At 57.9% G+C, this 13,333-nt stretch overlaps 1 protein-coding gene across 1 annotated transcript in view; it reads left to right on the top strand.

The window, feature by feature from the left end:
• ZNF512B (zinc finger protein 512B) overlaps nt 1–13,102 on the top strand; it is a 26,134-nt gene extending 13,032 nt beyond the window's left edge. The window contains exons 10-15 of the mRNA XM_009893428.1: nt 775–1,062; nt 1,694–1,885; nt 8,712–8,813; nt 9,841–9,903; nt 12,226–12,324; nt 12,657–13,102. Coding sequence (XP_009891730.1) covers nt 775–1,062; nt 1,694–1,885; nt 8,712–8,813; nt 9,841–9,903; nt 12,226–12,324; nt 12,657–12,950 — 1,038 coding nt within the window. The 3' untranslated portion in view covers nt 12,951–13,102. The remainder of the gene's footprint in view (nt 1–774; nt 1,063–1,693; nt 1,886–8,711; nt 8,814–9,840; nt 9,904–12,225; nt 12,325–12,656) is intronic.
• The last annotated feature ends 231 nt before the right edge of the window (nt 13,103–13,333 follow it).

Raw genomic sequence — 13,333 nt, 5'->3', positions numbered from 1 at the left:
CTGAGGAAAGTGCTAAAGCAGATGGGAAAACTGAAATGCCCCAATGAGGTACGAGAACAATTCCTGTTTCTCGTTATGTGAAAAAGTGGAAGGAGTGAGTCCTGATGCAGAGGGGGACGCACGCTCTCCAGGCGTCCCTTGGTGCGCTCTTGACTTCTCATCTTTAGCTCAGCCATCCTGGTCCCCATCCCTCTGGCTCTGTGCGCTCCGGCGATGGGCCATCCCGGCAGGAGGGTGGATGTAGGGCAGGTTGAGGAGCGCTGAAGGGCAGGTTCCGCCTCCTGAACTCAGGAAGGGGCACAGCCGGCGCTGTCCTGGGCACAGTGTAAAACTAAACCAAACCACACCGAAAAACGGTCACGAGCTGGTTGCAGACAAGTCACGAACAGGTAACGGGGGCGTATGGCAGAGGTTTGTCCCCGCGGATGCTTTACTCTCTGCGCAGGCAGTGCCTCTCCAACGCCTTCCCCTCCCGCTGCCCGCTGTGCGTCTGTCTGGAGAGCTCTGTCGGTGTGTTGGGGCGGGTAGTGCCACGATGGGGACTGCTCCCCCTGTCCCTCCGCGGTGCCGTCGTGCCTGTGTGTGGCTCTTTGGGGCAGAGGGGCCGGCTGGCGATGCCCCATTGCTTGGAGGGGACAGGTTAGCAGAGCTGTTCTGCAGAGGGGGCTCCTCGGAACGTCTTTCTCCCTGGAGCGTTGACACTCCGCACATTTTCGACATGGGCACACGAAGCCCCAGCCCTCCTTAACCCTCCCCTTCTCCCCATCTCCGTAGGGCTGTGTGGCCAACTTCTCCAGCCTGATGGGCTACCAATACCACCAAAAGCGGTGTGGGAAGCAGCTCGCCGAGGCTGACAAGCCTGTCTTCAGCTGTCCACACTGCGGCAAGAAGTACAAATCCAAGGCCGGTCATGACTACCATGTGCGGTCAGAACACACGGCCTCGGTGAGCCCCCTGGACGCCTCCGCAGCCCGAGGAGCGGGGCCATCCCCCCCCGGGGGTGACTGCAGAGCTGCAGAGCCTGTGGGCAGGACAGAGCCGGGCAGGGCCGGGCCGGGCAAGGCAGGTGCAGACGTCGGACCGATGTTGTTTTCTCCCTCTCGTCACCATGCGCGTGTATTGTACCATGCAGTGTCGGGGGGAATGGGCTACAGCCCCCTCCAGCCCTCTGAAAAAGCAAGGTGCTGCGTTTACAGGACTGGAGCGGTCGGCAGCGTTCCCCTTCCCTGGTGCCCACAGGGCTGTGCTCCAGCCCACCCCTGCATCCATGCTCGGGAGGGAAAAAAAACAGAGCTCGGGCTGCTCCCTCGGCAGCAAGCAAGTGCCGGCTGCTTGCCAGTGCTGGGGTGGCAGGATCCATCCCTGGGGAGCATCCTTTTCTGTTCTGTTGATCCCTACTGACAGTGCATCCAACGCTAATAACTCCCTAACTCTAATAAATGGAGACGTTTATACACGTGGGAGCGTGAAAGGACGCAATCGGTCTAACGCAGTCTGCTGGGCTGAGGGAGGCGGGGGTGCTCCCCTTGTTCCCATGCTCAGGGGAAGAGGCATGCTGGTGTCTCCGCAGCCCCCGCCTGCGCGAAGCAGGTCTGCAAACACACAGCCCAAACCCCAGCATCCCCGTCCCGGGGCCGGAGAGCTCACCTCTTCTCCCTTTGTCATGCCCGTCCTGACTCTGTCTCTGTTGCAGCCTCCGGAGGAGCCAGAGGTGAAGCCGGAGCCTGGCCCCATAGAAGATTTCGAAAGGACTCCGAGCGGCCGCATTCGTCGGACGTCAGCCCAAGTAGCCGTCTTCCACCTTCAGGAGATAGCGGAGGATGAGCTTGCTAAGGATTGGACCAAGCGGAGGATGAAGGATGACCTGGTGCCTGAAACAAAGCGGGTGAGAAGCCTTTATTTCTCTTTTTCTTTGCACTAGCTATATGCAGCGATCCTGGGATGCCAGCACGGCCCCAGCTGGCTGAGGGCTCATGTGTCTCATTTTCTGTGCCTTAAATCAATTAGCTTTGATGGCAAATTTATTGCTAAAGAGCCCACCCAGCACAGACTGAGCCCCAGTGGTCTGGAGGCTCCGTGCAAGCCTGGCAGCAGGCAGCTTTGCCCTTTCCACTGGCAGGACCCAAATGTAAATGAAGCAAAAGGCGGTGGTTTGTGGGAAGCGGAGAGATCTCAGAGTCCAGCCCGGAGGGTGTTGTGGAGCGAGGTCAGTTCTGGTCTGTGCTCAGCAGTGAAGTAGGGGCTGACAGCCAAGAGGAGCACGTGAAGAGAGCAGAGGTTGGATCTGAAATGATCTCCCTCGCACTGTCAGAGAGCAAAGACGCCCCGGGTGGAATTTCCTCCCTTCCGTGTTTTTTTGTCTGGGCTTCCCTGGATGCAAAGGACCTGCAGCGTTGCTGGAGCGGTGCTCCTGCGAGTGGAGGAAACCGGAGTGTGGAGGCAGGGCTGAGCCCTGCAGTCTCCAGCAGCAATGCACATGTGGCCTGGTGTTGTGGGATCTGCGCGGCGAAAGTCGGTGCCCTGGCAGTCTTGAGCTTCATGGAGGCGTTGGAGTAACGTGTTAAATCAAACATCCCTCCCAGCTTTGGGAGGAGGTGATTCCTAGGAATGTCCCAAGGCTGAAATTCCCTTCAGGAACGCTCCTTCTGGACCATAAAAGGAATGAAGCAGCAGTAAATCATAAACCTTTTCAGTGTAAAAAGAAAAAAAAAAAGAGAGGGAGTGGGAGTGTACTAATCCTGTGGTCAATACTTTTTGGCCAGCACTGGGACTCAACGCAGAGCCATCCTGCAAGTCTCCGCTCAAGCTGCAGCCTGTTTCCTGAGCAAGTAACTCTGCGGTTAGGTGCCAGGTCTTTTCCTTGCTCTGAACAGTTGGACATCTTTTCTCCAGTGCTCCAAAATTCACTCTGGGCAAGATAATGGGCACACAGCAAAGATGGGAGTGAGGTGCAGAGGGCAGCAGGTTAAAGGTTTGCTGCAGCAGGAGAGCGTGGCAGTGCCTCTGCCATGAGCGCGCAGAGCGCAGGACAGCCCCAACCCAAAGGACCTGCCTCAAGCCAGGAAAACAGCCCAAGTCCCAGAGCCAGCCTGGAGAAGCGACACAGCTTGCCCCAGGAAAATGGGTGGCACAACAGCAGAGCTTCAGCCGAAATGCCTTCTCGCTGCCGCAGCCTGTCCCGTGCTGTCACATGTGTGTTCTCGGCAGAAGTGCCACCATCGTCCTGCAGAGACCTGGTGGAGCTCAGCACAGCTCAGCTTCCAGTTTGCACATGGTGGGCAAGTGAAAAAACAGCACACAAACAAACCAGTGTCTTCTTTACCCTCCTTGGCTTCCCGGTGAGGCGGCTGGCACAGAAGGGGGGTCTGGCCGCAGTGGTGCCATCCTCCTTGGAGCAGAGCTGGGGATTTTAGGGCCAGAACTGGTGGCAAACTTTTTATGTCCCCAGTGCTTGGTGTTGTCGTTGTTGGTTTCCAGATGAGTTCAGCTGCAATGCATTTGTAACATAAAAAAATCAAGCCCAAAGTAGTTATTTCATTTCAGATACTGTGGGAGGAGAGGTGTGGTGCTCTCTTCTCCCCCCCTCCAGCTTCAGCACTTGCATTCCTCTCTTTCCTCCTTAAATTGTTCCCCTTACTCTTGACTTTGGGTAGTTTCTGTTTGAATTGAGGGAGCAGCCAGGAGTCCAAATCCCAGGACAAAGGGCCCATGTGCAAGCTGACATACAAAGGCATCGTAAAGGTCTCAGCCACTGGCGTAATTGCTCTGTGAAAGGCTGGTTGTGGTGGTGGAGTTTTTTATGAGACATTTCTTGTGTTCAGAGTCTAATCGTTTAAGTTTAATTGAGCTCCATCTCTGCACTAAGAGAATTGCTGTGAGGTTGGTGGAAACAGGTTTGCCTTGAAGATGAGCGAGGGGGGAGTTGGACCAGCTCCCAGGTGGTAAAACAAGGCTCTTGGGCTGGAGGATCAGACCTTGGGCCCTGCACGGGCTGCTCTTCCTGGCTGTGCTGGTCGCGTGTCTCACAGACGGATTTCGGAGAAGGTCAGCGCAGTGGGCGAATACGTATGTAGCTGTGAGTGTGCCTGCGGGTGCGTCTTGCAGTGACTGTCACGTTCCCTTGACAACACTCTAAAATATAATCTGTTCAGTCTATGACATTTTTTTCTCGACGAGTGATGCTGGAAGGAGGTGGGAGGCAGGTTCTGCCTGGGGAGGCTGGTGGGAGCTTGCTGACTTCAGCACACTCTGTGCTGCTCCGCTGAGCAGCGTCTTGCATCGCTCAGGACTGGTCTACGTTTACAAGTTGCTTCAGTTGAGGGTGCGGAAAAAACCCTCCCGACTGCATGCGACTCAAACACGCCAGCAAGCGCCCAGTTTGACCCTGTTACAGCCCCCAAAATAGCCCTTCCTTCAGAACTGGCTTCAGCTGTGCTGGCAGGGCAGCTCTGTGGCGGGTCCAGCCCCAGGCGGCGCGGCAGGCTCGGGAGAGCGGGCAGCGTCCCCACGTCCCTGTGCCACCGCCCCGTTGAGCGTGTGTGGTGGCCGTCCCTCCAAGGGAGCTGACAACCCAGAGCCACCGGAGCAGCAGAAAGACAAACACCAGTTAACTGTGACCGGGGTGGTAGGGCTGATGGTTCCCAGAAAAGCTGTCACGCCACCACATCTTCTTCCCACGGGCCGTATCCAGCCGTTGGGAGCGTGCTGCTGGGCCCGCAGTCCCTCTCGCTGGCTTGGACCTGGAGAGAGGTGGGATGTCAGGGATCGGCGGCAGATTTCAACTGCTCCTGTACCTTCTCAGCAAGAGCTGAGGATTTCCAAGGTCGTGGAGGGCCGGATACTTCCCAGCTTCAGTCTGGAACTGGTGATGGCTGGATGCACCCGGACTTGCTGCGGCACCAGACCCGCTCTGTCCCCAGGCTCTCCAGTTACCCGCCATGGTCCCAACAGGCGATGTGGATTTCAAGGGAGCTGATGAAGAAAGCCACCCCTCCTCTCCATCCCTTTTCTGGGCAGCAAACCTTTTCCCCAGGGGAAAGCAAGCAGCTCCTCAGCAAGCTGAAGGGATACGAGGGTTCGCAGCCCTTCGGCAGGCACGGCCCCGCTGCAGCCCCTGCGCCGTGGCTCACCCTCTTAGCCACGTGGCAGCCGGTCCCAGCTGAGGAGAGGGACTTTGGGTTTGGATCCCGTTGGTGGCCCGTGGTGGGATGCATTCGCCTTTCCCCGGGAGGACGGATTCCTTCGCACCAAAGCAATGGCATTAGAATAAACGATTGCTGCTCGATCCCAGGCCCTGCGCTGCCTTCATTCTGCACTAACCAAATCCAGCATTTCTAAATATACACTGGAGTCTTATTTTCTCGCTCCGATCTTTATTTGCCTCTGGATAAGCTGAAACAGATGGGTGTTTCACAACGGCCGCTTGCTGGGGATGTCAGATGGGGAAGGGCACACCCCTGCTGCTTTTCTGGGAAAAATCCCCTTTCCAGAAGCTCCGTGAAGATGATGCCGATCCTCCGACCCTCTTCTGGCCTTCACTGGGGCCATCGCCTGCCCGTGAGCAGTCTCGGGGCTGCTGCAAAAGGAGCGAGAGGCTGGCAGATCCCCAGCTCGGTAGTGCAGGCAGGCGGTGGTGGGCTCTGGGATCTGTTGGGAGATGATGCCCTCACACATTTTGGAGCCTGGACTGAGAGAAAAAGGCTCACCAAGCAGAGGGAAGAAGCATCTAAGAGGGAAGATGGGAGAAAACACCATGGAAATCCCACGGTTTCATGGTGTGATGTTTTCCCTCTGGAGCTCGAGGTGGGGTGGGCTTGTTTCAAAGTGCCACAAGCTCTGTGCCGGAGGTGGTGACGGGCTCCTGCAGCCCAGGCAGCCTGTGTGTCATACAGAGGGATGCGGAGCTCATCCATGTCTGTGGGGTGCAAGGGCACCCGTCTGCCTCCCCACGGCTCAGCGTCTGGGTGTTCCTGCAGGGCTGGGGACAGCCACAGAGGCTACACGTCGCTGTGGAGCCTGGGTGCTGCGTGGCAGGGTGACGGGGGTCCAGAGCGAAGGGCTGCCGGAGGCCAGCCATAAAGCTAAAGGGGAAAAGTTGTCTCCAGGCTCGACTTTTTAAGAAAACCCCATCCTGGAACCAGGGTAAATTCCAGAGCAGAAGAGCCTGGCCGGGGTTCGTCCCCCAAAACAATGGCCCTGCGATCCGGGCAGGAGCCACGCTGAGCCCTGCAGACTCATGTCACTGGTGGGCCAAACCAGATCCCAGCTCCGGCTGTGGACCCGGAGCTCGGCAGGGCTGAGTCTGTCCTTCCTCCCCTCGCTCAGCAGCACCACGTGGTGTGACCCATCTGCCCGGAGCTGCGTATGGGACCCGGCTGCCGGCCAGCGCCCCGGGGTGTGTTTTGGCTTCACCTCCCGGACGGCATCAGCCGTGGTTTCCGCGGGGCGATGGGAGAGCCGTGCCTCGCACTGGGGACCTCGGTAAGGCTTCCAGGGGAGTTTGTTGGCCGAGGCTGAGGCAGCCTGCATGGTTCTCATTTACTGTGATATATTTTGGGGAAGGGGAGAGCTGTCTAGGGAGTGGAGAGGATTGAAATATGAAAGTTTAATTAAATAAAACTGTCAGTCAAAGAAAACAAGCCTTCCCACCCCAGCATCCTTCGACTGTTCAGAAGAGATGGGCTGCGGCCAAAACCAGTTGTAGTCGTTTAATGATTTGGCCATGAAGATTTTCACTTACAGGCTGTTTGAGGAAAATAAATGGAAAAAAAAAAAAATATTCCATGCCTGGGGCTCCCTCTTAATAGAGACATAAAGATGACTTTGACATTCCCCGAACCGCAGCGCCCCGGGAAGACATGGGATTTGCATGTTATTGTGCAGGGCTGTTGGAGGAGAGCGGGGAGGGATTTTTCTCTGGAGTGGGAAGACGGAGCAGCGGAGTCCACATCTCTGAACATCCCCCCTCATCTCTTCCCCGGGGACGCGCGGAGGGAGAGGTTGTTGCTGGGGCTGTATGCGGTTACCGTTAATGTTTGCTCATTCATGGGATTGATTGGTTTTTAATTAAGGAGGCCGTTTGGCATCCCAGCTCTCAGTATCAATGACAAAAAGGGACTCCTGTGTTCTCCCCCGGAGGTGGCGTTGCCTTCCCCGGGCGGGGGACCAAGCGGTTGGTAGATGCACCATCCCAGTGCTTCAAAGAGCTCTGCTGGCATCTCCCCCAGCTGCGAAGCACGACAGAATAGCAGCATGCTGGGGCTCAGGGGATTTTTCCACATCCGTCCTTACGAGCGTTCGAAGCGCTGTTTCGCAAGGCCCTTTGCCTCTGCCCCTCACGCGGACCCCGGCGCTCCCTGGGCTCCCTTCTCCTCCGGCCGTGTGGCGAGGCGGGGGCTGCGGGGGCTTGTGGATCACTTAAATTTGAGTGGAAATGAGCGGTTGAGTGTCTGAGCCCTCAGTGGAAGCTCCCCTTTGCAGGGAGGTTTGGGAGCAGCCGGCTCAGGGGAGCTGGACAAAGGCAAGTTCGCGACTTTATCAGCACGTTCAAGAAAAAATCACAGCTGGAAAAGAAATCCAGCCAGCCGCTTCCCTGCCGTGTCGGAACCGCGAGTTCCGGGTCCTAGGGGCACGTTTCAAAAACAAAGCCTGGGTTTGCACCTCTCTGCCAGCGCCGTTTAGTCTGTGCATCCTCCCCAGCCAGCTTGGATGCGTCGGTGCAGCCATGCCCTGCGCTCGGAGGTGGCCCGGGGAGAGCAGCACGTGCTCGGGTACCTGCGCCTGTACTGTGCCACGTGCGAGTTCACCCAGCCCTGCTCCCACTCGGGGCAAGTTGGAGCCTTGGGACCCGAGCAACATCCATGGGTCCTAGCAGAGCTCGCTAGGTCGGGCTGGCGGTTGTGCTGATGTGGTTGTGCGGCAGGCGGGCAGCTCAGGCTGAAGGCAGAGCATCCCGGTGTCCCCTGCGGTCCTTGCCACGCTGGCAGGCAGGGACCAGCCCCACAGGTAGGACCAAGCACGGCGGTTGCGAGGCACAGAGATGCCGCAGCCGCGTTTGCTTGGGCTGTACATGCAGAAATGGAGTTGGGAAGGCCGGTCCGCTATGCTAAACCTCAAAGTCGCTAATAAAGCGGTAATTAAAAGCACTTGGAAAGAGCAGGCCTGCCAGAAGGAGAGGCAGAGACACAAGAGCCCTTCATTGTTTAACGGGTTGTGCCCATTCATCGGTGGAAGGCAGCCATGGAGGCTCTTGGCGTCTGTCCCCTCTGCCCAGCGTGCAGGGTTGTTTATTCTGCCGGTTATGAAACACAGCAGCGGGACTGTGCCAACATGATGCACCGAAAATGCCGGGTCCGCGCCTGTCCCCGCGCTGGGGCGCAGACCCGGGAGCAGGAGCCTCTCCTCTCCCGTTTGCCAGCGCCACGTGGAGGTGGCTGCGGCACTGGGGGCTGCGGCGCTGGGGGCTCCAGCCCTGCTCCTCACCCACAGCCACCCCTCAGCCCGGTGGCACGGCAGCAGGCAGAGCCACCCCCCTGCTGTGCGATGTCCCGGGGAGGGGGGAGAGATGACATCTCCCGGGGAAGCCTCCCAACTAGTTTTCAGCTCCGATTCCCTTCTCCTGGGGGGGGAAAAGACCCATGTGAAGAACGAGGACTCCACCAAGGTCCGGACTGGTGTGTGCCGCTCTGCTAATCGCCTTCTATTGTTTGCAGCTCAATTACACCCGACCGGGGCTTCCAAAGCTCAATCCGAGGCTGCTGGAAAACTGGAAGAACGAAGTGAAGGAGAAGGGCCGCATCAACTGTCCCAACAACGTAAGGACCACATCTGTTCTTCTCTGGGCTGGCTGGCCTCAGTCTGCAGGAGGAGGGGGGAGTTTTAGGGGCAGAAGCCCACCAAAGCCAGGTTCTTGTTGGGCCCCAGGTGAAGCGGTGAAGCTAGCAGCGATGCTCAGGCCCTCGTTTCACCTCCTCTCCCTGGGGTTGCTGCTGTGCCTGGTTGAAGTGTGTCTCACCTTTGGGACCCTCCTGGTGTGCTTGTGTCACCAGGCTTGGGGACCAGGCCACCCTGTCCCCAGCTACCCTTGGACTGACAGTTCAGCATTGCCCCAGTTCAGGCTCTGGAGCTGCCTTTGGGAAGCTCCTGAGGTCCAGACGGGGCAAAGGCTGAACGCTCTGTGCTTGAGAGCCTTTTTATGCTTTTCCCAGAGTAAACCCATGGCTGGTTTTAAGCCATTCTTTTTAAAGCCCTGGGACAGGCAAAGACCTCGGGGACGGGGTGCATGTGCTTCATCTTGCTGGAAAACGCAGCCTTGGCCTGAGCTCGCAGGGAGGTGAACTCCACCCTCGTGCTGGGCCGTTGATTTATCATCTCAAACAAAGCCTTGCTAATGGGAGTTTTGAACGGGGCTGTTACCGCAAGGCCGGGGGAGACGGGCTGGCTAATTAATGTCATACACAGGCACTTTGAAAAGACATTGCTCAGAAACTGGTCATGCTGCTGCCCGGGTGATTTCTCTTCTCCGTTAAGCGTCTGCTGTGGCTCCAAGAACTCCTGTAGCCCAGCAGGACCTCCTGACTCCTCACAAATGTACGTTTTCCACGGAGACATTTAGGGGAGACATTTTTCAACCCGTTGCAGAGGGATGTGACCACATGACTCCCATTAGCGCTAATAGGAAACGTGTGACCAGAGCCCTCCGCGTCTCGCAGAACATTAACCTCACGCTGCTTAGCCCGGACCGGTGGCCTTGCTGACACAGCGGGCTCCTGGCCCCGGCGTGGAGGAAGGCAGGGAGACGAGGGAGGATCATGGCAAACCCTGCTTTGTTTCTTCCCACAGTGCTGTGAAGCCATTTACTCCAGCGTCTCGGGGCTGAAAGCTCACCTGGCCAACTGCAACAAGGTAGGTCCCTCCTTTTACGGCCTTGGCTCAGAGGTGGGGTTGGGGTTTGGTTTTCTCTCCCCCCTGGCTCATTTGCAAGCAGCAGGCCAAGGGACAACGGCATGGGTTAAAGGATCACCACCGCTGGGAGGGCTGGCCCAGCAATGCCGCTGCCCATCCAGTTGTCATCGCTCAGCCCGTGGTTACACCATCCCGGTCCAGCCACTCGCCCTCAGCACCATCCTCCTGGGCAGGATCAAACCCGCAGCCGCAGGCAGCCGAAGGCGGAGAGGCTCAAGCTGAGCAGATGGGATGGAGGGGATTTAGCTACCGCCCCAGCGCTGGAGGAGAGGTCTTGCAACACAAACGTCTCACCCAAGGGCCCAGACCTCCGACCTCAGAGTGCCTCGGAGACGGGGCAGCGGGAGCGAGCCCACCTCCCTCGCAACCTCCCGCCTCGGCGTCCGCGTCCTGCAGCAGCCCCTGCCCGGCGCGGCTCTCGCAGCCCCTGAGTTGTTTGTGAGCCCTTGGCTACCCAGCGTGGCCAGCACCTCTCACGCAGCCACGCATCGACCGCGGCAGCTCAGAGCCGGGGAGCTGGGCATCGGAAGCTGAAGGTTTCCCGAGGCAGGTGGGAATGGGGAGTCTTTCTCCCTTGATTTGGGTGGCCCTGCAGCCCCTCTGGAAGCCCAGTGGCTTCCCCAGCTGGAGGGACGCTGGTGCGGCGCCTCTTGGGGATGGAGCTGGGGCTGGAAGAGGTGGAGAGTCTGTGCAGAGACCAGTGCCCTCTCGCTCGATGGAGCGGCAACGCTGCGGGCTGCAGTGAGCTCCGGTGGCCTGCAGCCACCACAGGGGAGGGATCGGGAGCTCAGTGTAGGTCCCCCAAATTGGAACTGAGTAAGAGCTGGTAAAGCTTTATACCCTGAAACATTTCCAGCTGCAGCTTCCATTGAATGGAGTTTCCAGGAGGCAGCTCCAATACATACCCCGTGGTTATTAAAAACACAAACTCCCGCGTTCCTCCAACACTAGCTGGAACATCAACCCCTAATGAGATCATTTAGAAAATGGGCTGCAGAGATCCGGCAGAAGAAGCTGTATTTATGCGGGATAAAAGTGCAAACACAGGAGACTAGGACAGTTCCTTTGCTAGCCTGCAGCACCGTCTCTGAGGGAAAATGGAACCATTTTCTGGCTGGTACTGTGCACAGAAAGCAGCCAGGCGTTTGCACGAGCATTTTCTTTAACCGCAAAGCTGCATCCTCCAGGTCCGGCACAGCCGGGGCCGGGTGTCGGGGCTCAGCGCTGGGGGAGTTTGCTGCTTCATGTCCCCCACGCGCTGCTGTCAGCAGGACTCTTGCCCTCACAGAGGATTTAGTTTTGCAACGGATACGTGTGCCACCAAACCCGGCGTAACTTGCACAGCCCCTCCTGAGCTGGCCTGTGGTCTCGGCTCTAAAATCCCGCAGAACTGGTTGAAATACATCGAGCCTTACGGAGAGCGGAGGGTGCTCCCGGGCAGCGCCCCGTCCTCAGCGGGGATTGATGTGCTGAGGGGGATTTTTGCATGAGTATTTCTGAAGGAAAGCAGCAGCGGAGCCAGGCCTGCCCGCCTCCTGCCTGTCCCTGAAATGAAAGACCTGTCTAACTCCAGATTTACAGCCCGGAGCCAGCTATGGAGAAATTCCCAGGGAACATATATATCGCCTGGAGGGGCCCATCCATAAACCCCTCGTCAATAGAGAGCACATTATCTCCCCTGTGCCTTGAACTGCGGCAGAGCCGGGAGATCAGTCATCCCCACAAGGGCTCTAATGACAGAAATCCAGCAGTCGCTGCGTCTCTTTGACAGCGTAAAAGGAAAATTAGGTGAGTCTGTTGGACATAAATTAGGCGGCGGTTCAGTCCCAGGAGATCACAGACCCGCTGACAGTGAGGAAATGGGGCGATCAGCCCCGTCAGCCTCCCACACGCCTGGGGACACACACGGTGCCGGTGGTAACGTAACAACTGGTGTTGAGGATGCACGGGCAGCAAAACCTGCCGCTTGCTGCCCTCTGAGCTCGTAGGATTTGGCGCTTTGATGCCTGGCATCGGTGCCACGACAGCCGGCTGCGTGACCAGCATGGGCTGAAATTCAGTGCAGAAGACGCAGTTGTGAGCTCCGGGCCTGGGACTGAGGGCCGACAGAGATCTGCTGTTTTAGAAATCAGTATTTATTTTCTGTTGCTTCGAGGTTCAAGCATCAGCCTCCCTTCACAGGGGGGGCAGGGCGGGGGGAGCCACCCCTCCAGGGCATTTTCGGCTCTGCTTGGGGCTGCAGAAGGATGCTTTGTCTTGCAGGGGGACCACTCAGTGGGCAAGTACCGCTGCCTCCTGTGCCAGAAGGAGTTCAGCTCTGAAAGCGGGGTCAAGTACCACATCATCAAGGCTCACTCGGAGGTAAGGAAACAACTGGGGATGGTCCAGGCTGGTCCCTGCTCCAACACACCCGTTCTCAGGCTGCCCCGCTCCATCTGTCCGTGTCTGCCGAAAGCAAAGCGCAGCAGCTCCCAGCGGCATCAGCAATGCTGTGACAGTCTTGGGGGGGGACCTCCCTGTCCCCCTTTGGGTCCCTGACACCCCCAGGCCGGTTGCAGCTGCCCAGCGCTGGCCGCTTTGTCCTTGGGGAGGTGATGCTGGTGGGGCGTGGGGTGGTCTGGGCTTGGGCAGACGAGGCATGGGCTGTGTGTGGCCCAGGACGGTCACTAACCCTCGTGTCACCCCACGGACAGAACTGGTTCCGAACCTCCGCAGAGGCCAGCCGGAAAAAGAAAAGCAGGGAACAGCTTTCTTCCAGCAAAGAGGAGAAAAAGAAAAGCACAAGCGGGAAGAAAAGGGGGAGGAAGCCCAAGGAGAGGCCTCCAGAAACGTCCCCGAAGGGCAGAGAGAACGTGGCAGCAAAGACTAATCACAAGAAAACGCTCGAGCACTGGGAAGGCTCCCGAGGCAGCCCCGACGGGGATGAGCGCATCCCCAAACCCCCGAGCCAGCGGAAGGGGGGAGCCAGCAAGATGCCCGAGAAATGAGCAGCTCAGAGACTCGTCTCCGAGGATTCGTTTACAGCCCAGGGTAACAGGGTGGGGGTCTCTCCCAGTTTTCTGTGCCCCCTGTCCCACCTCCCCCCCCCACCCTCCCCTCACCCCCTTTTTACAAAAAAAAAAAAAAAAAAAAAAAAAAAGAGACAGAAAATACCAATTAACCACTTTAAACAAGTCACAGACCTTGTTTCACACTGGAAAACAAACAGGATCAAGCAAGCTGGACCGTTCTCCACCCCCTGGCCCTGTACATACCCCTCTGCCCGCGCCCCTGCCCGGTGGGGACCCTGCTGCCTTCCCCCCTGCCCTTCCCATGACTTCCCTTCTTACTCCCTGCGCCAAACTGGTGACGCTTGAGCGAAAGAAAAGTG

Source organism: Charadrius vociferus, unplaced genomic scaffold, assembly GCF_000708025.1.
Source record: "Charadrius vociferus isolate BGI_N301 unplaced genomic scaffold, ASM70802v2 scaffold259, whole genome shotgun sequence".
NCBI classification, from domain to species: Eukaryota; Metazoa; Chordata; class Aves; order Charadriiformes; family Charadriidae; genus Charadrius; species Charadrius vociferus.
The sequence above is the reverse complement of the archived record's forward strand: the minus strand, read 5'-3'. Positions and strand labels throughout refer to the sequence as shown.